General features: G+C 35.9%; 1 protein-coding gene across 5 annotated transcripts in view; it reads left to right on the top strand.

Annotated features, from left to right (window-relative positions):
• The window catches only part of LOC100876010 (furin-like protease 1), a 394,431-nt gene that overhangs the window by 329,214 nt on the left and 38,810 nt on the right, over positions 1 to 26,407 (top strand). For 4 of the 5 annotated variants that reach the window (XM_076534810.1, XM_076534809.1, XM_076534808.1 and 1 more), the window contains 6 exons: positions 1,185 to 1,602; positions 2,831 to 2,948; positions 3,498 to 3,579; positions 3,801 to 4,011; positions 10,127 to 10,852; positions 21,294 to 21,578. In XM_076534810.1, the coding sequence (XP_076390925.1) occupies positions 1,185 to 1,602; positions 2,831 to 2,948; positions 3,498 to 3,579; positions 3,801 to 4,011; positions 10,127 to 10,852; positions 21,294 to 21,578 (1,840 nt within the window). The remainder of the gene's footprint in view (positions 1 to 1,184; positions 1,603 to 2,830; positions 2,949 to 3,497; positions 3,580 to 3,800; positions 4,012 to 10,126; positions 10,853 to 21,293; positions 21,579 to 26,407) is intronic. The other variant, XM_076534811.1, reaches the window with a different exon arrangement.

Raw genomic sequence — 26,407 nt, 5'->3', positions numbered from 1 at the left:
AATATAACGATTGTACCTACTGCTCTACTCATTAATTTCTTCTCTTATGTGACCGGAAATCAGTCACCTAACTCACCAATGTTGATCTCATCAAATTTAATTTGATATCCTAGGTCTCAATGTTAAAAGATCAATATTACACATCTCAAGCTGCAATATGAAAAATTCACATTACTATACCCACTAATCTCCCATTTAATTAAATAAACCAATCCTAACGACTACTATACCTAACAACAATATTGATCTCGTTAAGTTTAGTTTGATGTCCAAGGTCGAAACTGTGCAAAATCTTCCACTTCCACAACTGATGGACACTTTGATGTTTAAGGTTAAAATTATAAGGGATCAACCTTCCATTTGTGAATTTACAAATATAACCAAAATCTACACTGCTGTACTCGCTAATCTCTTCTGTCATTTGACCAGGTTACCTAACCTAACAACATTGATTTCATCAAATTCGCTATGATGTCCTAGGTCTCAATGTTAAAAGATCAATCTTCCATATCTGAAGCTACAATATGATAAAAGACCACAATACCAATCTCTTTCCTTTTATAACCAAATTAACCTAACCTGACGAGTACTATACCTAACCCAACAATATTGATTATAAGGGATCAACCTTCCATTTGTGAATTTACAAATATAGCCAAAATCTACACTGCTGTACTCACTAATCTCTTCTGTCATTTGACCAGGTTACCTAACCTAACAACATTGATCTCATCAAATTCGCTATGATGTCCTAGGTCTCAATGTTAAAAGATCAATCTTCCATATCTGAAGCTACAATATGATAAAAGATCACAATACCAATCTCTTTCCTTTTCTAACCAAATTAACCTAACCTAACGAGTACTATACCTAACCCAACAATATTGATTATAAGGGATCAACCTTCCACTTGTGAATTTACAAATATAACCAAAATCTACACTGCTGTACTCGCTAATTTCTTCTGTCATTTGACCAGGTTACCTAACCTAACAACATTGCTCTCATCAAATTCGCTATGATGTCCTAGGTCTCAATGTTAAAAGATCAATCTTCCATATCTGAAGCTACAATATGATAAAAGACCACAATACCAATCTCTTTCCTTTTATAACCAAATTAACCTAACCTAACGAGTACTATATCTAACCCAACAATATTGATCTTACCACTTTGATGTCCAGGGACGAAACGGTAAAGGATCAATCTTCGTGTGGGCGTCCGGCAACGGCGGCAGGGATCACGACAACTGCAACTGCGACGGTTACACGAACAGCATCTGGACGTTGTCGATCAGCAGCGCCACAGAAAATGGCCAGGTTCCATGGTACAGCGAGGCATGTTCCTCTACGCTGGCCACCACCTACAGTTCTGGTTCCACCGGAGAAAAACAAGTGGTGACCACCGATTTACATCGTCTTTGCACCAGCAGCCACACGGGTACCTCCGCCTCGGCGCCCTTGGCCGCCGGTATCTGTGCCCTTGCCCTCGAAGCGAACAAAGAACTCACTTGGAGAGATATGCAGCATATTGTGGTGCGAACGGCGAAACCTGCCAACTTGAAGGCTCTTGATTGGGTCACCAACGGTGTTGGGAGAAATGGTGAGAGTTATCGGATGTCATGTATTTGTCGGTTGGATAATGTGATATTTTTTATATTGCCACTCTTTTGCTATTTTATTATTTTTGAGACTAGTTATTTTTATTGTTTTTATTCGTCGTTATAGTTATTCGGATTATTTTTTTTATTGTACTTGTCTGAGTATTTTGGGGAGTGAGTTTATGAGCTTTTTTAGCTGAAGTTACGGAGCCAGATAAATGACCGCTCCATAAGTGGAGTCTTGGTACAATTTACACAATTTTTTTTTTAAATCTTAATTTTCATCAAGGTAGTATATCAAGGTGTGTTGTAATTTATAGTTTCTCTCTGTTTGTTTATTATTCAACTTCATTTTTAATTTCAAATTAAGTACTCATTATAGGTTAGTAAGTTTAGTGAGCATTTAATATTTTTTCTCTAATATAATGAAACTATAGAATTCATAACTGTAGAAGTCATAAACCCCTCTAATGAAGCGACAAAAATAAAATGTGCTACATTAACGCTGAAGGCACCAAGCCAGTTAAATGACCGCCCCATAAGTGTCTTATTACAAGTTATATAGTTTGTTAAAATTTTTTCCTTGTAATCTTGATTTTCATCAAGGTAGTATATCAAGGTGTGTAGTAATTTATAGTTTCTCTCTGTTTGTTTATTTTTTAACTTCACTTTTAATTTCAAATTAAGTACTCATTATAGGATAGTAAGTTTAGTGAGTATTTAATATTTTTTCTCTAATATAATGAAACTATAGAATTCATAACTGTAGAAGTCATAAACCCCTCTAATGAAGCTACAGAAATAAAATGTGCTACGTTAACGCTGAAGGCACCAAGCCAGTTAAATGACCGCCCCATAAGTGTCTTATTACAAGTTACATAATTTGCTAAAGTTTCTCCTTGAAATTTTGATTTTCATCATGGTAATAAATCAAGGTGTGTACTAATTTTGTCTCTATTTCTTTGTTTTTTAATTTCATTTTTAATCGCAAATAAAGTACACATTATAAGTTAATAAGTCTAGTGAATATTTTTTTTTCTAATTCATTGAAACTATTATGTATCTTCTCTAATGTTTACGTTTGTCATAAACCACTTTAATGAAGCTATAAATAAAATGTTACATCACATGAGTATATAAAATCATAACAACCTTACGTCCTAATAAAAAAATTGTAAAGATACATTTTTGTACCAGCACTCAAAAAGTCCATCGAATATTTGTTTGCAGTGAGTCACAGTTTCGGCTATGGTTTGATGGATGCAGCTGCCATGGTTCGTTTGGCCAGAAAATGGCGAACGGTGCCAGAACAACACAAATGTGAAGTGTCAGCACCACATATGGGCAGGTTCGTTTGCCTTTTTTTAGAACTCCATTATCGAGCACAAAAGATCGTTTTATTTCCTCGATTCTTAAGTAGGTTCGTGAATTACAAAGTCACCGAACACTGAATACGACTTCGGAATCTCGGGTTTTCGTGAATTGAATCGGAAATGACGATGCAATATGATCTACCATTATTTCCAACGTTGACTCATGAAAAGGCAGAATCTTTTCTTCGATATTTCAGTATTAAAATTTTTATGTTAATTACGTTCTTTAATATTGAGCAATTTTAGTTTCTGAGCAAATTAATTTCGGTTAATAAAATTTTATGATAATGAACAGAAATTGCGATAATTTTAATATTGCAAAGAATTTCAGATAATTAACCTTTTTGAAATGTCAACAATTTATAATAAATCCCTTGCAACTGATTTAAAAATAAATACAGATTTAGAAATCATAAACTCGAATAATGAAAACATCTGAAATAATTAAAATAATCTGAAATATTTAAATCTGAAATGAAATTTCGCGCTACACTTTGCTGACCTAAATTTCGTATATATCGCAGGCCAATACCACCAAAGAGCCAGTTAACTCTGGAATTACACGTCAAGGAGTGTAGCGGTGTTAATTTTCTCGAGCACGTGCAGGTAAGTACTTGTGTCACTCACGTAAATAGCGGTTTAATTAATAACTGTTAAAATATCGCAGTCAATTTAGTATCAGCGATCATATTTTTATGCGGCCTCATTCTAACTAATTGCCTGCAGCTATTAATGTAAAATTACAATTAATTTAATAGTGATGATTATTTTTAATAAAACGTGGAAGATTGAAAATTGCGTATCTAGAAAATCTGTATTTGCGATAGGCAAAGGTATCCCTGATGGCCTCTCGAAGAGGGGATCTTCAGATCCAGCTAACATCTCCGCAAGGCACGAAGAGCGTCCTCCTCGCAAAAAGGCCACACGACGTCTCGAAGGCTGGTTTCAATCAATGGCCATTTATGTCGGTTCACACTTGGGGAGAAAGGCCACACGGCACGTGGAAGCTTGAAATCCACAATGAGGGTCGATACCAAGGTAAGTCCATTGTATGCTTCTTTTTATTCCTCTCTTTCATCGCCTAGGATATTTCCAGATGGCTTGAATGAGACTTCATTCCTATCGGGTACTTTATCAACTTCTTTTTATATCAAAAAATATCTCTCACAAATTGTCCGTCGAACTGTGCAATTCTGTGAAACATTAAATTGCAATTCCTTGCCTCTCGCGAGACGAGGCCATTACTGCATATTTTATATTTCAGTCGGGTTATCTGTCCCTTTGGGTCCATGTGGATTAATAACGATATCGAACGGGTCATTTCACCCATTATTATATGTGGCTGACCATGTACATATGTGGATAGTCATATATGTGAGTAACCATATGTGTTGTCACATATGTGGACGGTCATATATGTGGCTAACCATTTGTGACCATATGTGACCAGTCATATGTGACTGGTACATATAATCTATATGATTATGTACATATGTGGACAGTCATATATGTGAATAACCAGATATGTAACAGATCACGCACATGTGAGGTCGACCACATATGTGGATAAGTGTATTCGTGACTCGTCATGTGTACATATATGTGAATGGTTATATATGTGATCATGTGTGTGTCGTACACATATGTCGATAGTCATATGGATAATCATATATGTGGCTAGACATGTACATATGTGAATGATCATATATGTGATCATGTATGTGAATAGTCATGTATGTAACCAGATATGTATACATATGTGGATGATCACGTATGTGGGAATCATATATGTGACCAATCATATACTTATGTGAATGATATGTCTACGTATAATCATATGTTTAATCACATATGTAGATAATCATATATGTGACCAGATATGTATATACATATGTGCAGGATCACGTATGTGGGAATCATATACGTGACCAATCATATACTTATGTGAATAATATGTCTACGTATAATCATATGTTTGATCACATATGTAGATAATCATATATGTGACCAGATATGTATACATATGTGAAGGATCACGTATGTGGAAACCATATATGTGACCAATCATATACTTATGTGAATGATATGTCTACGTATAATCATATGTGTGATCACATATGTAGATAATCATATATGTGACCAGATATATATATACATATGTGAAGGATCACGTATGTGGGAATCATATATGTGACCAATCATATACTTATGTGAATGATATGTCTACGTATAATCATATATGTGATCACATATGTAGATAATCATATATGTGACCAGATATGTATATACATATGTGAAGGATCACGTATGTGGGAATCATATATGTGACCAATCTTATACACATGTGAATCATATGTCTACATATAATCACATATGTGATTATACATATAGATTACCATGTATGTGATGAACCATATAACCGTTCATATAGATATGTAACTGGTTCCATACGTAGATAGCCACGTATGTGATTGACCATGTATGTAAACAGCCATATACAATAAAGATCCTCTTGATTTTATATATTCAACTTCGTTTTAATAAATATTTTACTAATAATAAAAATTTAAAATAAGTAAAATATAATGAGAAAGTAAGATTGTCTCTGACAAATAATGTACTGCACATGAATGGACTCAAGAAACCTCAGACAAATTACAATTTGCTACGTTCTCACGTACTAATTAACGGTATACTTTCACACCTCTGATAATCTCCCAGAAAATTAATTTGCACACGTTCGGTGAAAGAAAATGGGCTTGCGCAAATATTAAGACGCCTCCAGGTTGCTCCCTCGGATTCATTAATGCTAACAGCTGTGTAAACTTCATTACGCACAATTTGTCTTTAAAATGGCGCATCTGTTCCTGCTGTGTTCATGCACGGCAAGTTCTGACGTCTTCCATGCTTCAGGTGTATTCTAGATGCAAATGTTTGTACAGCGTCATCTTCATCATCGTTAAAGTATCATGATACAACGAAACAGTTTGTACAGGTATCAAGAGTTGCAAAGCTTTAGCAAACGTAATTTGTCGTAGTGAGGACATTCTTCCGGGAAAAATTTACCCTACACTGCTGTTATTAACACTCGAGTTTCACTGCTATTTGACGAAAGTGTGCGGCACTTCAGGTGTGCGGAAACAACTTCAGACAGGTGTTTCCTGCTCTTGCTGTATCATTTCATTGTCGCCAGTTCTCTGCTACTTTGCAACGTTTACTTTTCATTAATTTGGCATTTTTATTACTGCAATTTGCATTGTACATATTTTCGATGGTTTATGGTAGTCATATGACCTTGAAATAATAACCTTGTACTCATTCATGTACTTTTATTCATGTAATCATTTATTGACCTTATGATTCATTTTAGACTTGAAGATTTCTGTCAGATCTGTATGATTCAATCAATGAACAGAATTTACCATTCTGTGAATATTCATATGTTCACATGAATTTCTCTGAGTACTCAAATTTGACTAGAGTACATACCAATCAATGGAAATAGTTGTAACTGTAAATAGTACTGATGATCAGATTTTTCTACAGAGAGTACATGACCCAGTTAAGCTAAAATCACATCAGAATTAAGTCAACATAGTCCTATCAGCACCTACTGTTATTTCATAATATAAAACATATGACAGTGGTTGAGCAATGTGTCATATTGAAATTCTTCTAAAAAAAAAATAGTTTACTTTTACTTAACAATGCAACCTATAATCTCCAACAATTCAGACCTTCAGTTAGTCAGCCAGTTCCACATATCAATCAATCACATCACAAGTATAAAATAGGCAAATAGTTTATATGTACTTGACAATGCAACATATAAAATGTTCAACAAGTTAGACCTTCAGAGTCAGCTCCACATATCAATCACATCATGAGTATAAAATAGACAAATTGTCAGGAGATTAGCTTCTAGAGTAGAATCAAAGTTTGTCACAGAATTGGCATCTAGTTAGAGTCCGCCAGTTCCACATATCAATCAATCACATCACAAGTATAAAATAGGCAAATAGTTTATATGTACTTGACAATGCAACCTATAAAATGTTCAACAAGTTAGACCTTCAGAGTCAGCTCCACATATCAATCACATCATGAGTATAAAATAGGCAAACTGTCAGGAGAAATTAGCTTGTAGAGTAGAATCAATGTTTGCCACAGAATAGGCATTTAGTTAGAGTCAGCCAGTTCCACATATCAATCAATCACATCACAAGTATAAAATAGGCAAATAGTTTATATGTACTTGTCAATGCAACCTACAAAATGTTCAACTATTTAGACCTTCAGAGTCAGCTCCACATATCAATCACATCATGAGTATAAAATAGGCAAATTATCAGGAGAAATTAGCTTGTAGAGTAGAATCAAAGTTTGCCACAGAATTGGCATCTAGTTAGAGTCCGCCAGTTCCACATATCAATCAATCACATCACAAGTATAAAATAGGCAAATAGTTTATATGTACTTGTCAATGCAACCTATAAAATGTTCAACAATTTAGACCTTCCGAGTCAGCTCCACATATCAATCACATCATGAGTATAACAGAGGCAATCAGGAGAAATTAGCTTTGGAATCGGATAGAATCAAAGTTTGCCACAGAATTGGCATCTAGTTTCCCGTTAATCGGCGTGATCCCATAGATTGTAACACCTAGATGAGTAACGGACAGATGGTATCTAATCGCTTGATCTCGGAGGACATAAAGGGAATTCTCGTAAAGCATGCACACATGGGAGCACGTAAGCCGCTGCATCATCTCCCAAGGGCATAATTCCATATCCGAAACGTGTTCCCCCGCGATGGTGTCTGGCAACATAACGGATCTTGCGAAACCGCTAAGGGAAGTTGACCTTGCAGAGGGTGGTGAGGAGCACTCGAAGCTGGCAACCCGTTAAAGCCGATATGTGCATAAAGTTCGAGTTAACCTGGTCTTGTACAGCTATATACACGGTTGTAAGCGAGGTTATCCAGCCGACAGGATAGAACCTAGCCCTATTATGCCGCGTAATATACAGGTTACATTCCAAGTACAGCCATTGAAACCATTACGGACCGTGTTTACGTTGATTCTCCCTGTACATCGCTGCGAAATCCGCTTCGTGTCGTTGGCGTTGTCGAAGGACAATATTGTGATAGGGGCATCTGCTGGAAAATCGTTATTCTGATCGGTACAACGTGTTTCGGGGGTCGTTACATGATTTTCGAAAGAGATTTCGAGGGTAAGATTTCAAGATTTGAAAGGTTTCAAGAGTCGGAGATATTTTGTTTTCGGGAAATTGGTTGCTGGTTGTTGATTTGGGGGATATAGCGGGGTCGTAAATTGGCATGTGAATTACTGTGTTTGGTGTTGAATTTTGAAGCATTGGGATTTTGGGAGTTTGGTGTTTTGGGATTGTGGAATTTGGAAACTTTTGTTTTTGGGGATTTTGAGGTGGTGGAATTTTTGAGTTTTGAATTTTGAGATTTTGGAGGTTGCAGCTTTGATATTTTGGGATTGTGGAAGTTTGGAATTTTTTACCTTTGGGGATTTGAAAGTGTTGGGATTTTTGAGTTTTGAATGTTGAGATTTTGGGATTTCAAGGCTTTTAAATTTTAGAGCTCTGAAATATTGAGATTTTAGGATTTTGAAATTTCGAAATTTTAGGTACTTTTCACTTTCGAATTTCTAAATTTTTTAAATTCAGTCATCATATTTTTTAAATTCAGTCATCATAAATTCCAATTTTGTTTCCTGTATTTCATGTTCTTTGAAATTTCAACAATTTACGACCGCACTATATCTACCGAACCGACTATGCCGGTTAAATAACCTTTGTCTAAATATAACACAACTAAGAATTCGTAATAACATGAGCCATTCATTTAGGTATCATAAAGATGAAGTCTACAAGAAAGAAATATCATTTATTGCGCCATTCATTAATATTTTATTTATTATATAATCAAGTATTTGACAATGAAATTAAAAAAATAAGTAAAGGCACCATATGTGCCACCTATGCACCCTATTATAATTTTTGTCTGAAATACTTCTCCTTGTCATTCATGTCTTTCAAGGTATTTACACGTTTCCAGGTAAATTATAGTCACTGTACATATACGGGGTGTACAGTCTAAGGGTATCCACCATTTTTGTGGCAAGTGGAGTAATCTTGTGGAAAAATGTTTGACAACTTTATTACTTGACTATTTGATTACTTGAGAATTTAATAAGTTGACAACTTGACAACTTGATAACTGGACGACTTGATAAATGGACAACTTGATAACTGGATGACTTGATAACTGGACGACTTGATAACTGGACAACTTGATAGCTGGACGACTTGATAACTGAACGACTCGATAACTGGACAACTAGATAACTGGACGACTTGATAACTGAACGACTTGATAAGTGGACGACTTGATAACTGGACGATTCGATAACTGGATAACTAGATAACTGGACGACTTGATAACTGAACGACTTGATAAGTGGACGACTTGATAACTGGACGACTTGATAACTGGACAACTTGATAACTGGACAACTTGATAACTGAACAAATCGATAACTGAACAACTCGATAACTGAACAACTTGACAACTTGACAACTTACCATATCAACTATTTAGAAATCTGACAATATCCAAACTTGAAAATTTGGTGATTTAAAAATTACAAAATTTAAAATTTCTTTATTTAGAAACTAAAAAGTTAAAAAATTTGGAAACTTGCAAATTTGTAATAACTACGTTCCAGAATACCTAAATCTCCAAATTTTGAAGCTACTAATCCCAACTAAAAGCAACCCAACACATAGTACCAACAATAAAAATGATACCCTCTACTTATCTAGAAAAATTATTGACAATTATAAATTCTAGATTAAATGACACTCCTTTCAAACATTTTTTCCATAAGATCACGCCAAAAAAAGCCGGATACCCCAACCCTGCACACCCTGTATAATAACTGTAGTACATCACACGCTCAACCTAAACACCAAACCCAAACTTGAAGGTACTTCGGCAAGACAGCAATTGACAACATCGTTCAAACACACGCAACACACCAAATCCCCCCATTAGTCTAATAACCATTGCTGAAACTCTGCTCTGAAATTTCCTGCTGCCCTGACGAACGTCGGATCAGGTCGCGCCACTCTGCACGAATGGGCGCTAATATTCTACGGGACCTCAACATTACCCGACCGCACGGAGTACGCGTTATACAGCCCAGCCAGCATGAACATCCCCCGCCGCCCCTTCGTAAAACCTCGAGAGACAGCCTTCTCGAAAGCGCAGAATTCCCTGTCGTCCAAAAGCAAGCAGACGCAGCACAAGTCCGAAAAGTCCGGCAGCCTAAGTCCCCCGTACGTGGTGAACGCCCAGATCCAGTCGCAGCGCAAGGGCAAGTCTCGAGGGCAGCACAAAAGCAAGTCGGCGAACAAACCGACGCCAAAGCCGACCGTTCAGACGTTGCGAGGTCTGACAGCCATGAGGGGACCTAACGCTGCCGGGGAGGTTCGTCTGATCACATCCAGACCCCGCGGGAGGAGCACACCAAATCCGATCGTCACAACCACCCAGACCAACCCCACCACCGTTCAGACCACCAGGGTGACCAGCAGACAGAGGATCGTCGACGTGGTGACAGCTTCCAGCCTTCAGAGGGGTCTCATCCTACTGGAACCCCCAGCTAAATCAGCCATCGACAACGTCCCGGCCATCTTCCAGCAATACCCCAAAGTCCAGCAACTCTACCCGCTGTACCCAGTCTACGCCGGCGTTCGCGGAGCTGGACAACAACACGCGACCAGGGCCAAGGGTCTGGATTTGCTCCAGGACGAACAGTTCGATTCCAAGCATCTGGACAAGGGTATTTAACTCGCGTGGATTTGCAGCGTTTGAGAACGTAGTTTTGGACCTGCATGGTTGTGAAGACGCAGGGTCCATGGACGCACGTTACGGCTTCTCGATGGATTTTTTTACTGTAGAGATGCATCCACGTGTCAGGAGTCAATTTGGTGTTTATTTTTCACCTGCCCTTTGGGGCTTTTGTTATTTGGCAGGCTGGATCGTTGGATGTTTCGTGGCGATATGCGGCTCTTTGCAGATCTTTGGTTTTTTCGTTGAAAGGGATTCAGTGACCACATGAAAACGATCCAGCTTACCTTAATTGCACTTAATTATAATAGTTACTGATTTTACATATTCTCGATTATGCATTTGCTTGTTGCCCTGAAGAAGTATTTTTTAAACAATTTTATATTATTTCTACACTCTCTACCTTAAGAGTATATATGAAAATCTCACATGTGTCCCACATGTCCATTTCATTTCATTTAGTCTCATTTCATTTACTAAAACAAAAATGACATTGATCGAATGCATACTGATTACTAATCTTTTCAGCGATTTTTCTTTTTAATTGCTTGTAACATCACGTTAACACATTATTGCCAATGAAACACGAACCGCATGCACTTTTTTTACAAAGCCAATAATTGTTCGCACAAAAGTTCCCCAGTGTAATAATCAGAGTCTAGTTTCTTTAAAAACACCATAACCATAAGGAAAGCTCGTTAAGGTAGGTGTACGCAAGCCACCTTATTTAATCAAAAGTTCCAATGGCTTTGCTGCAGGTAATGTTGGCCCTACGTGACTCGCTTATGTGCATGGTAATGTGTGTTCAGTAGAAGTGTGTTCTAAGCAGTACAAGTATAACGTACAAGCATTATTAGATGTTAGAATCACGCTTATTAGAAATTAATTACTCATCCGAAATGTTTATGCATATTTTAACACGTAATCTTTATTCCTTCACCCCTCAAGCTGTTAAAGAAAATGATATTCGCTTATGAAATTTCATTGCGAGATTTTTTTGTTCTGAACTGAATAGAAGGCAAATAAATGTTGTACTATGATGATTGTATATATTTGTTAATTTTCAAAATTAGGAATTTAGAAATTATTGAAGTAAGTGCTTTCATCATTTTTTAATTTAAAGAAAAATATTCTAAAATTTTTAAATACGGAAATTCCTATACGTGGATTTTCCACGCGTTATATCGCCGCGCGTCAAAATTCCTATGCGTGGATTTTCTACGCGTTATATCGCCGCACGTCAAAATTCCTATGCGTGGATTTTCCACGCGTTATATCGTCGCAACACAAAATTCCTATACGTGGATATTCCACGCGTTATATCGCCGCACGTAAAAATTCCTATACATGGATATTCTACGCGTTATATCGCCGCGCGTCAAAATTCCTATGCGTGGATTTTCCACGCGTTATATTGCCACACGCAAAAATTTCTATACGTGGATTTTCCACGCGTTATATCGCCGCACGTAAAAATTCCTATACATGGATATTCTACGCGTTATATCGCCGCGCGTCAAAATTCCTATGCGTGGATTTTCCACGCGTTATATTGCCACACGCAAAAATTTCTGTACGTGGATTTTCCACGCGTTATATCGCCGCACGCAAAAATTTCTATACGTGGATTTTTCACGCGTTATATCGCTACATGTTAAAATTCCTATACGTGAATATTCCATACGTTATATCGCCACGCGTCAAAATTCCTATGCGTGGATTTTCCACGCGTTATATTGCCACACGCAAAAATTTCTATACGTGAATTTTCCACGCATTATATCACCACACGTTAAAATTCCTATACGTGGATTTTCCACGCGTTATATTGCCACGCTTTATATCGCCGCACGTAAAAATTCCTATACATGGATATTCTACGCGTTATATCGCCGCGCGTCAAAATTCCTATGCGTGGATTTTCCACGCGTTATATTGCCACACGCAAAAATTTCTATACGTGGATTTTCCACGCGTTATATCGCCGCACGTAAAAATTCCTATACATGGATATTCTACGCGTTATATCGCCGCGCGTCAAAATTCCTATGCGTGGATTTTCCACGCGTTATATTGCCACACGCAAAAATTTCTGTACGTGGATTTTCCACGCGTTATATCGCCGCACGCAAAAATTTCTATACGTGGATTTTTCACGCGTTATATCGCTACATGTTAAAATTCCTATACGTGAATATTCCATACGTTATATCGCCACGCGTCAAAATTCCTATGCGTGGATTTTCCACGCGTTATATTGCCACACGCAAAAATTTCTATACGTGAATTTTCCACGCATTATATCACCACACGTTAAAATTCCTATACGTGGATTTTCCACGCGTTATATTGCCACGCTTTATATCGCCAAGCGTAAAAATTCCTATACGTGGATTTTCCATTCGTTATATTGCCACGCGTTATATTGCCACGGGTTATATTGCCACGTGTTATATTGCCACGCGTTATATCGCCAAGCGTAAAAATTCCTATACGTGGATTTTCCATTCGTTATATTGCCACGCGTTATATTGCCACGGGTTATATTGCCACGTGTTATATTGCCATGCGTTATCACGCGTTATATCACCAAGCGTAAAAATTCCTATACGTGGATTTGTCACGCGCTATATCGCCACGTGTAAAAATTGCTACGCGTGGAATTGTCACTCGTTATATCGCCACTCGATATATTACTACTTATGATAAGTTATATCACCACGCGTAGAATTACAGTGCGTTATATCGCCACGTATATTATTCCTATACGTGAAGTTACAACTCGTTATATCGCCAAGAGTAGAAACCATATTCATGGAATTACATCGCCTTATATTGCCGTAAATAGAATTTCTATACGTGAAATTACCATATAGCCAATTCGGTCGAAAGAAGTTATGTCCGCGTTCAATAATATCGAGTAAAAAATATATAAAATTATAATCGACAGTAATTAATTGCAAGTAATTGTCGCAGGATGTAGTTTCAATCACGATAGCCTCTAAAGGCTAATTAAGTTTCGAATTTTATTTTTTTATCAGAGGGAGTATCGGGTCATATTAAAAATCCGCCTTTTCACTACCACTGAAACTTCTTCCTGATAAATTTGAAGAAGTTTGAAAATTTCGTCAAAGACCAGAATTTCATTTAACTTTAGTAATAAGAAAAGTTAAATAACGGTCTGCATGGGTGATCTTCGATCTATTTATTTCATAATTTTATACCATAGTAATTTTGTATAAAATATCTAAACAGTTACATAATTTTCATTTTATAATATAAATATTTATGTTCATGTGTTTACGATATAGACGATACATTTCCACGGTAAGAGCACTATCAAAATTTTATCCGAGATGCAAAAATCTGTTTTGACGGGTATAATATTTACACGGTATCATCTATCAAACTTGCACCACTTGAACGATAATCGTTTCGTGTCTTGTCGATGTTTTACGAGCAATAACAATAACCAGAACGAGTTATTTCCCTCCGTACTGTGTATAATATCCGCGGGCGTTGTGATGCACGGGTGTATACCTATTTTACAACCCACCTTACATCTTCAAGTAACAGGCGCAACTTTAACGTCTATTTTATTACCGCCGGCGCTGCTAGAATTTACGATTACTTAACATAAACAAGAAGATAAAAAACCGAGTGAACACGTTATAGTAAAATCATCGAGAATATAAAATCCGAAAATAGACATAAAACATTTTCCTATCCGCGTAACTTTCGATGAAACATTTACTGTTATTTGGGAATCTTTTATACCTAGAATTAAAATATTAGGGTATATATTTTTATTTATAATTTATTTTTACTTGCAATTTGAATGATTATTGTGAAATTAAAATTGAGGAACGCTGATACTGTGGTTAAAGTATTTTTTCAATTTTTTTTAAAAATTGAAGAATTGAATAATTGAATCTTTGAATAATTGAAGCTGTGAATAACTGAAGCTTTGAATAATTGCATCTTTGGATAATTGAATAATAGGCTAATTGAATAATTGAATAATTGAATAATTACACAGTTGTATAATTGAATAAATGCATAATTGAAAAATTGTTCAATTGAAAAATTGGAAGATTGGAGATTGGAAAAATGAGCAATTGGAAAATTGGTAAATTGAATAATTGCATAACTGAGAAATTGAGAAATTGAGTACTTGAGTACTTGAAGAATTGAAAAATTGAAAAATTGAGAAATTGAGAAATTGAAAAACTGAAGAATTGAATAATTACATAGTTGTATAATTAAATAAATGCATAATTGAATAATTGAGTAATTGAATAATTGAATGATTGAAGAATTGTTCAATTGAAAAATTGGAAGATTAGAGATTGGAAAAATGGGAAATTGGAAAATTGGTAAATTGAATAATTGAGAAATTGCGAAATTGAGTACTTGAGTACTTGAAGAATTGAGAAATTGAGGAATTGAGAAATTGAGAAATTGAGAAATTGAGAAATTGAGTAATTGAGAAATTGAAAAATTGAGAAATTGGGAAATTGAATAATTGAATAATTGCATAATTGAGAAATTGAGTACTTGAGTACTTTGAGAATTGAGAAATTGAAAAATTGAGAAGTTGAGAAATTGAAAAATTGGGAAATTGAGAAATTGAGAAATTGAGAAATTGAGAAATTGAGAAATTGAGAAATTGAGTAATTGAGAAATTGAGAAATTGAGAAATTGGGAAATTGAATAATTGAATAATTGCATAATTGAGAAATTGAGTACTTGAGTACTTTGAGAATTGAGAAATTGAAAAATTGAGAAGTTGAGAAATTGAAAAATTGGGAAATTGAGAAATTGAGAAATTGAGAAATTGAGAAATTGAGAAATTGAGAAATTGAGAAATTGAGAAATTAAAAAAGTTAAGAATTGAAGAATTTAAATATTGAGAAATTGAAAAATTGAAAAATTGAAAAATTGAAGAATTGAAAAATTGAAAAATTGAAAAATTGAAAAATTGAAAAATTGAAAAATTGAAAAATTGAAAAATTGAATAATTGAATAATTGAAGAATTGAAACATTGAAAAATTGAATAATTGAATAATTGAATAATTGAAAATTTGAAAAATTTGAAAAATTGAAAGATACCCAAACTCCAAATTTTGCAATTTCCTACCCTTCGAAACCTCCAAAATTTCCCTCTCATACTGCAAAAACCGTGTTTTTCCTCGAAATCAGAGATCCAGTTCACAAATGACCCACCATTCAAAGTTGAAATCATATTCGTCTAGAATCGAGTTTGCTTATCGGACCTATAACTGTCAATCGCATTTGCACTTTCGATACATGTACACAGAAAACTCTATTCGAGATAGTACATCATCGAGATTCAGATCAGAAACTGTCTTCGTAATGTCGCCACTATGTAACGACAGATGGGTGTTTCCATTTCACGCGTCTCGAGTGCACTTTGCATTATCCTTACACGTTCACGTGTGTGTAACGTATGTAAATATATGGCTGCGTGCGTGTGCGACGTTTACGTTCATTCATGCGAACAAGTATGTTTCGTACGGGAAGTGGCTCGTGCAGTCTCGATTTGTGTACGTGTCTTGGGGCGTAGTCTTAGAGACACGTTGACAGCGGAACGGAGGTGCGAAGAGCATACATAAATTTCGTTTAATGTCGGGAAATTAATAAAGCGTCACGATACTGATTCTGAAGAATGAAGGAGGAAATAGAGATAAATGTGAGCGATAAGGAGAATTAATAAGAATGATAAACGACCATCTTACGAATATTTTGTATCAAGAGCTTCACTCGTTGTCAGAGATTTAAGAACTGTAGTTAGGTTTAATATGTGGAGAATTTTTTTATTTTCAAACTTCTAAAGTGTCATTTTCAATTTAAAAATTTCCAAGTTCTTGACCTCTCAATTTTCCAATTTTCATTGACAATTTTTTAATTTTCCAATTTCGCAATTTCTCAATTTGGATGCTATTTTAAATGTTTTGAATTTCGTACGTTTATGCATTTTTACGGTTTCAATTTTTCACATTTTTATGGTCTTTAATTTTTACATTTTTATGTTTGCAAATTTCTACATTTTTATGTTATTAAATTTTCACATACTTATGGTTTTACATTTCCACATTGTTATATTTTTGAATTCTTATATTTTGATATTTTCATATTTCCACATTTTTATATTTTTAAATTTTCGTATTTCCAATTTCCATATTCCAGATTTTCGTATTTCAAATTTTCACAGTTCTATGTTTTTATTTCCATATCGTTATATCTTCAATCCATATTTCAAATTTCAGAAGTTCAGTAATTAAAAATTTCAGCCATTTGAATATCTAGAGATATCAAGCTTTAAATTTTCAACCTGCACTAATTATTTGCAGTCACTATAAATAATTTGTATACCCCTCATTTTATATTAAATAGTAATCAAATTTTACTGCATTTAATAACTCTCCACAAAAAATTACTAGAATAAAACTTTATCTGAATTTAAATTTTATTAATGAAATTAATACAATTTTATTAGTCACATTAATCAATTAATAAAATTTATTAGTCACTTAAGGAAATTTTATTAATATCATTTAGATAAATAATAATCTTTTTGTTTTTCAAAAATTTTATTATAAAATTATATTAGATTCAATCCCTTATAAATGAAACAACCTCATGACAATTAATTCCACCATTCAAGAATTAATTTTTCTTTTCATCCAATAACTTTACTGAATCCTGTCGTTCTAGTAATCAAGCTTCAAAAGATCAATTTCATATTTTTCACTTTTTTTATAAAATGTCCTATCAAATTTTTATACTAAAATCAGCTAAAATTGCACTGAAAAATTTTCTAGAGATATTGTTCACGTACCTCAAAAATACCTAGTTATATCTAGTTAATCTTGTTAATCTAAATACGTCGTATATGTAATTACACTTGATCAATACCGAATTACCCTTAATCATTATCTAATTACACCTGATACGTATCTGATAACTTTTGATAAATATTTAATCACCCTCGATAAATCTCTCATCACACTTGCTGAAATTTTAATTATTGTTGCCTGTCCAGTTATATTTGATCTGTGATTAATTACTAATTATCTTGTTGCATTTGATGAGCATCTAATTGTAATTAATAAATAATTATCTATGTTAAATACACAGCTATAATTAACTAGTGTTATAATTATCTAATTACATTTCATAAATTTGCAATTTATTAAATATAATTATATTTTGTATTTTAAATTTTAACCTAGTTACATTTTATACTTATTATAACTAATAATTAATAATTATTTAATCATAATTATATACCCTAACCACTTGAACACATAAAAAGAGTTCGAAATATTTATTTATTAAATTCGCAAAAAATGGAAAAATTTAAAAATTGGCAAAATTTCCGGGAAAGATTATAAAAACGATCCTTTGAAGTTCACCTGCGCATATTTCAATTAATATTTTTCCGCGCAGCAAAGCGTCGAGAGTGGTGTCATTTTTTTTTAATTTGCGCGTAATATGTCGTGGCAGCTAAATACGAATATTGATGGAAACGCGATTAACGAACGAATATTTTATCAACTCAAAGCTAATTAATTTGACGAAAACGTTCCGTAGCCCTTGATCGACCGGTCAAAATAATTTTCCACTACACACGCGATTCCGGTAAAGTAAACCGATATATCGGTTGTTATTTCGGTTATCAGCCATTCCAATCTACGTTTGAACGTTCGATAAAGAACGCGAAATGAAAATTTTAATTAAAATCATTTCGCAGCGCCGATAGTTCTCATCCGACTTTCATTTCTTCTCGTAATGCTTTTAATCTCGCCTAACTATCGGACTCTTTCGATCATTATTACTCAACCGTTTCCTGCGAATCGCTGTAAAACGTGTCCGATAATTTATCGTTTTCCCGAGTGCTTTTCATCATGATAGACAAATGAAACACAAATACACCTCCACCCTTATATTTAAACAGCTTTAAACACGGAAAAATGTTTCGGACAAAAGTTGTAGTTATCAAGGGGTTGGTGGCAACAATTTGACCTTGTTCGTTTGAAGGTCAGTCTTCAGTTTGTTAAATAGAACCCCCATTTATTGCATATTGTAGCCTCAACGTTTTCAAAACCTATGTTTGTTTTTTGTGCGAGTCATTCCCAAGATACGAAGCTTCAAAGTTGACACATAAGTGGCGTAAATCTGATCGTGCAACCCTCGCGCGGTGCACCTTGGGTAATGTGAATGTCGACGATATGTCAACTTCGAAGCTTCGTATCTTGGTAATGACTTGCACAAAAAACATAGGTTTTGAAAACGTCGGGCTACAATATGCAATAACTGGGGGTTCTATTTAAGAAACTGACGTTCACGTGACCTTCAGATCCAAGGTCAAATTGTTGCCACCTACGTCCCTTGATGTACTACAACTTTTGTCTGAAACATTTTTCCATATTTACCGTTTAATCACTTATACCGATCGTGGTACTTTAGACCTACTTGGGGTAGTTTAAAGATTGGGGTACTTTAGAGACACCCTGTATATAACGTACAGATAAATGATTACGAACCTACCAGCGCGTGATTAATGATTTTCCACCTAGCTTATTTCAAGTATAATTAAAATTAAAAATCTATTTATTCTCGTATGCGACGAAGCGTTAAAAAGTTACATCTGTTTATGATTGCTGTACAAAAGGAGGTTAAAATTAATATTCTTTTCAGGGGGAAAATTAATTTTTAATTAACGTTCTTATATTTCGCGAACCATTACCTTTCTTCTTGGCAATCTTTGTCCCAGTTTAATGCAATATTATTACGGTTAATACAATGTTAATCTTAAATGAATTCATGTCAGCATTTTGATGCTCGCAACCAGGAATATTTCTACGATTATTATTTCTACAGTATAAACACACAGGTGAATATATTTATGTATCCTCCATATTTTAATTTTGAGATGCTTTGAAACTTCTCCAATTTTTACGTTTCGGCATGCTCACATATGTATTTTGTATTTATTAGTATCAAGTACCTTTGTATATCTCGATGTATGCATCCTCAGCCTGGTTCACATGTGCACATGGCTCGTATGAAAATATTTACGAAGCAAGTATTTGCTCTGATATAGCAATAATATTTACTCTTACACAGTGGAAAAGAAACGTTTGTTCGAATATTTTTTAATGATTGTTTTTGAAGACAGTTTTATCTTGTTCATTGTAACTGGGAATGTGTAGATGTGAGTCAGGCTTTATTTTCTGGAAGAAGATAGTTTTCATATGCGAATGTATCGTTCTCGAAAAATTGGATGAAAATGTAAAGATGAAGGTATGTGCCCATTTGAAGGGGAATCTTCAAGATTAGTAGACTGTGAGTCAATAGAAATTTCAAGTATAAACATTTTTTTAAGTTTTTAAATTTTCAAGTTTTCGAGTTTTCAAGTTTTCGAGTTTTCGAGTTTTCAAGTTTTCAAGTTTTCAAGTTTTCAAGTTTTCAAGTTTTCAAGTTTTCAAGTTTTCAAGTTTTCAAGTTTTCAAGTTTTCAAGTTCTCAAGTTTGCAAGTTTTCAATTTTTCAATTTTTCGATTTCTCACTTTTCAACATTTCCAATTTCCCGATTTTCCAATTTCTCACTTTTCTAATTTTCCAAATTCCCAAATTCCCAAATTCCCAAATTACCAAATTACCAAATTACCAAATTACCAAATTACCAAATTACCAAGTTACCAAATTACCAAGTTACCAAGTTACCAAATTACCAAGTTACCAAATTACCAAATTACCAAATTACCGAATTACCAAATTTCGAAATTACCAAATTCCCAAATTCCCAAATTCCCAAATTCCCAAATTACCAAAATACCAAATTTCGAAATTCCCAAATTACCAAATTACCAAATTACCAAATTCCCAAATTACCAAATTACCAAATTACCAAATTACCAAATTACCAAATTACCAAATTACCAAGTTACCAAATTACCAAATTACCAAATTACCAAGTGTCCACATCTCCAATTCCCCAAATCCCTAAATACTCAAATCTCCAAATCCCTAAATCCCTAAATACCTAAATATCTAACTACCCAAATACCTAAATCCCCCAATCCCCAAATACCCAACTCCAAAAAAACCCCTAAATTCACCAAATTCCCCAAATTCCCATGTCCCAAGTTTCAATAAAATCTGCACCCTATGTCTCAAAACAAACCAAATACCTACCCAAACCCCCATCTAACAGAAATCCCTAAAAAACCAAATCCACTCACAAAACCCCATTCGTCATCACACAATAAACACAGCTTAGCATCTCACAAATGCACCAAGGTGCATTCACCTCGTGCCCCAAAAATGGACACATACTCCAAAGAACGATAGACTCGCATTCCCCACATTCCCTAACGAAGTTAAAGCTAAGTCCCCATTTACAGACACCCTGGCGGAGTTCAAGCTAGTGTTCTACGGGACGGAGACGTCGCTGGAGGTGGACGAGGAGCTGGACAAGGACAAACCACTGCCTCCGGTGAACCAACAAGACGCGAGCCAGGACAACACCGCGATGGGCGCCCGCCACAACATCATGGACCCCGAGAGCGACCCGTGGACCGGCAGCCAGCAAGTGGAGCGAGTGTCGCACCCTGAGGTCCAGAGACCCACGACGGAGAACCAGACGAGCGGCTGCGGCTCCGTCGACTCTGCAAGTGGCAGGTGCCTAGGTGGGTGCCTCATTCTACTCGTTCTAGCCTACCTAATCAGTGGAGCCAGCTGGTGTGAGCAGTTGTCCAGCTGGCCGAGTGTCCTCGAGGTGTCGACGCGCACCTCGAACGACAGAAAGTTCGTGTTCAAGGTGAACTCGACGACGGTCAGGTCGTCAGGGAGCCAGTGTTCATGATGACGTCCCTGGACGACCGGCGTTTAACCGGAAGCCAGCCGAACGGTTCCTTCGAACTCTGTGCGTTGTGTGAGTCCCCCTAATACGTGAACTCCGAGGAACATCGAGTTTCGAATGTCCGGGTGCTTTTCAGTGTGGACGTCCAAATCTCGGTTAGGGTTTAGGGTTCGAGTGTCGTGATCAGACGCGAGTGTTGCTTCTGGACAGTTCGAGGTAGCCCGATGATCGGAAGGAAATCGATCGTCCCCTTTGAATATGCGGCCTTGTGATTTTTCATCGCCATGAATTATTCAGAATGGAGATTCCTGACACCACGTGTTTCGCGGAAACGATACCGATTATCATTTCCATACAGCGGCGAGAGTAACGAGCGCACCGTTCCTTTGATACGTTTTACGGATAACGGGTGTAGTAACTTCTCGCTGGGATTCTGTTGGAGAAATGGGTATTACGGTGGTTGATCTCGATTTTCTTCGGGTTCGATCGGGCTGGCGGAGACAGGGCTGGACCTGGAACTCGGTGTACGCACCTTTGGGGTGCGAGGGATTTTCACTGTGGGGAAGATCATGTACCTTCCAATGCAAAAGATACTTGGAAATTTTCGATATTGAACTTGAAATTTTGATCTTTCTTTTTTCACTTTTAGGGGCGCAAGATTGCTAAGTTCATACATCTTTAAATTCCCAGATTCAAAAATTACTAAATTAGCCAATTTTTACATTCGTCGAATCCTAGATTTCTAGATTCCTGTCACCCTAATTCACTAGAAAACCTACATACCTGTTTGTCTCGATCTCTAGATCCATAAAATCACCAAATCCTGAAATCCGTAAAGTTCAAAATGCCTAGATCGTCAGATCCCCAGTTCACCCAAATACCTAATTCCCCAAAATTCCAAAATCCCAAAATCCCTAGATCTCGAAATCCCTAAATTCAAAAACCCTAAATTCGGAAATCCCTAGATTCCGAAATCTCTAAATCTCAAAATTCCTATATTCCAAAATTACAAGATTGCAAAATCCCTAAATTGTTAAATCCCTAGATTCAGAAATCCATAGATTCAAAAATCCCTAGATTCCGAACTACCTATATTCAAAAATCCCTAGATCTCGAAATCCCTAAATTCAAAAATCCTAAATTCAGAAATCCCTAGATTCCGAAATCCCTAAATCTCGAAATTCCTATATTCTAAAATTACAAGATTGCAAAATCCCTAAATTGTTAAATTCCTAGATTCAGAAATCTATAGATTCAAAAATCCCTAGATTCCGAACTACCTATATTCCAAAATCCCTAGATCTCGAAATCCCTAAATTCAAAAACCCTAAATCTAGAAATCCCTAGATTCCGAAATCCATAAATCTCAAAATTCCTATATTCTAAAATTACAAGATTGCAAAATCCCTAAATTGTTAAATTCCTAGATTCAGAAATCCATAGATTCAAAAATCCCTAGATTCCGAACTACCTATATTCCAAAATTCTAATACCGCAAAATACCTAGATCTTGAAATCCCTAAATTGATAAATCCCTAGATTCAGAAATCCCTATATTCCAAAATTCCAACGTCCCAAAATCCCCAGATCTCAAAATCCCTAGATCCACAAATTTATAGATCCCAAAATGCCTAGATCTAAAAATCCAAAGATCCTAAGACCCGAAATCCCTAGTTCCCAAAATCCCTGGATCCAAAAATCCCTAGATCCAAAAATCCCTAGATCCCAAAATTCTTAGGTCCCAAAAATCCCTAGATTCCAAAGTCCTCAGATCCCTAATTCTCTAGACTCCAAAGTTCTCAGATTCCTAATTCCCTAGATTCCAAAATCCCTAGATTCCTAATTCCTAAATCCCTACATTCCAAAATTTCTTGATCCCTAAATTTCCAAATTCCTAAGTTTCTAACTTCCCAGTTTTCAAAATTTCCAAAACACTATTTAAATTCTCTATAAATCCACTATAACAGCAAATAAAGTTTCTCGGCAATATAATGGAAGCGTACCTGTCTCGCCCCACATACAAATCCCATTTACGGCACTGCGTCGATCCGGAACAGAAACTAGCATGGAAACGTGAACCACGTTCGATTTGCCGTTCCGCGTTATTTAGAAATATCTCACGACACTTTTCTACGAAATGTAAAGAAACCTACTCGCGAAACTGCCACTAAAGGAGGATCGAATCGGAGGGAATCCTTCTGAAAACTCGAACGCGATATATCTGCCTCGATTCCTCGCGTATTCCGCAGCACACACATTTGCGATCCTGGAAAAAATTGCCTCGCGTAACTGATAGTGTTTACTACATCGACGATAAAATCGCATTCCGCGAATTCGTTCCCGTTCGAATTCCCTAAAAAAGCCAATTAATTAGCGGAAGCTGCTCGATCGGGGAAATAGGTATCTACGTCGAATAATAAGAGTTCAGCGGGACATAATTGCTGTTTAAATTTCGCGATTAATATTCGATTATTGCTTGTACAAAGTGTTAATTGCTTCGTACGTTCGACGAATAATTGCTGTTCGTCTGTATTATTATACAGGAGAGGGAGGACAACAGGTAAACATAATTCATGAAAAAGAACAAAATATTTTAATAGTCTCGAATGTGATGTTAAGACGTTTATGTAGTATTGTTGATCTTATTAGTTTCTCTTACAAGAATACCTTATATTAACACGTTTAATGAGCTTTCACGTTGACAGGAAATTATCATGAAGCATTCTGTGTATTGATTGTGTAGGTCGGTAGTTTAAATTCCTTCATATCATTTTTGTTATATTTTTCTCTTTGCGTTTAATTGTCTTTATATTATTGTTTTTCAAAAATTATTTACGGATGAAAATTATATTTGGTACATCTGTAATCAATTATTAATTGCACCGTAAAATAGTTTAATGATTACACGCAATGATAACATGTTAGTTAATTGCAATATAATTTATTTATCTCCGTTAACATGACTCTATCGACCAGCTAAATTAATGATTAATCATCAATTAGTACCATATAAATACACGAATAATTTTGCTTGTCTGATAAATATTAAAACTTGTGTTAATAAATGTGCATGAATCATTTTATAATTATTACGTGTAATTTTTAAGCAAACTCCATAATTAAAAATTTTGGAAAATGAAGAGAATTGTATTTTACAATACAGAATTAAATGCAACGCAATGAAAATGAGGAAGTTAAATTTAAAGCTACGTTGAAAACAATACACACGAAAGTTTGTAATAACAAAATCTGTTGGCGCATGAAAGCTCATTAAAATTGGGGAAGATGAAACGTAACCTCAACATAGAATAATTCATCCGCCTCTTTCATCATTTTTATCGTGTTCCATTCCTGTTCCCCTTGTTCGTTTTCGCTGGGAACATTTCGTTTTTATCTTTCCGCTTCTTCCTTTTTTACGCATCCAGTTTTCCCTCTGTCTCTTTTTCTCTGTTTCTCGTTGCTGACAAACTTTCGCCCGCGTTTTCTTCCGACAACTTTGCTTACCCAGAGGGTGAACACCAGCTGGGCTATCAGCACTGCCGAAACAAAAAGATAACGGAGCGTTTACGAGCGACCGACAAGGAGAGAACAAATAATATCTACATTTGCAAAAATCAGCGAGAAACTCGACTCTCTTGCGTACCGATGCCAATCCACGAGTTGGCGCGCGGTTGACTTGAAGAGCCACGGGCTCCGATTGGTCAGAGTAGAAAAACGCCTCACGTATTTTCAGCGGAATTGATTCTCGCGGTCACTCAATTATGCGAAAATGACAGTCGACAAACGTCTCTCGAGTGAGCGAGATAGCGCGAATTGCATTCGGCAGTTGTTATTGTCATTATTATTCTTATGCGCCTGTATGTAACGCCGGAAGTGTTCACGGTGGGGATAGAGCTTCTTTTACTTTGGGTCCTCACGCGCCAACTCGTGGGTTGACATCCGTACGTAAATTATTACGCCTAAATTGAAAATTCACGCGTACCAAAAATACGAGAAAAATTGACAATATTTGAACTGCGAGTGCGTCACGAGTGCGTCATAGCTCACGCGCCAACTCGTGGGACATCCGTACGTAAATTATCACGCCTAAATTGAAAATTCACGCGTACCAAAAATACGAGAAAAATTGACAATATTCGAACTGCGAGTGCGTCATCGCTCAACTCGTGGGTTGGCATCGGTACTTTGTAAACGCAACCGCGTTGTCTCGCTAAATTGCCGACTCCCGACTGATATTTCATGAATTTCGTCCAGCAACACGATTATCCTGCAAAACAGCCGATTGCTGGGAAATCGTGATACAGAGAACACGATCAAAGTTTCATGAAGAACGAACACGCAGAACGAAATGAAATTTCCTGCGGAATTAACGTACAATACCAACGACACTGAGTTTTATCACTTTAAATCGACAACGTTCAACAGTTTTATTTTGAGCGGAATATTAAAATGGAATTCCGGATTAAAAATGGAGATTGAGTGATAGAAATGAAAGTTTCGGATAATTTGTGGTATGAAACTGAAGATGAACTGAACATGAGTGACAATGAACTGATCATGGTTGGAGTGATGATAGAGTTGGATGGAGTTGGGGTATTTATTGAATTTGCAGAGAAATTATGGTTGCAAAGGAAGGTTTACGGTACAAAATTTTTG

This window comes from Megachile rotundata, chromosome 8, assembly GCF_050947335.1.
Source record: "Megachile rotundata isolate GNS110a chromosome 8, iyMegRotu1, whole genome shotgun sequence".
NCBI lineage: Eukaryota > Metazoa > Arthropoda > Insecta > Hymenoptera > Megachilidae > Megachile > Megachile rotundata.
The sequence above is the reverse complement of the archived record's forward strand: the minus strand, read 5'-3'. Positions and strand labels throughout refer to the sequence as shown.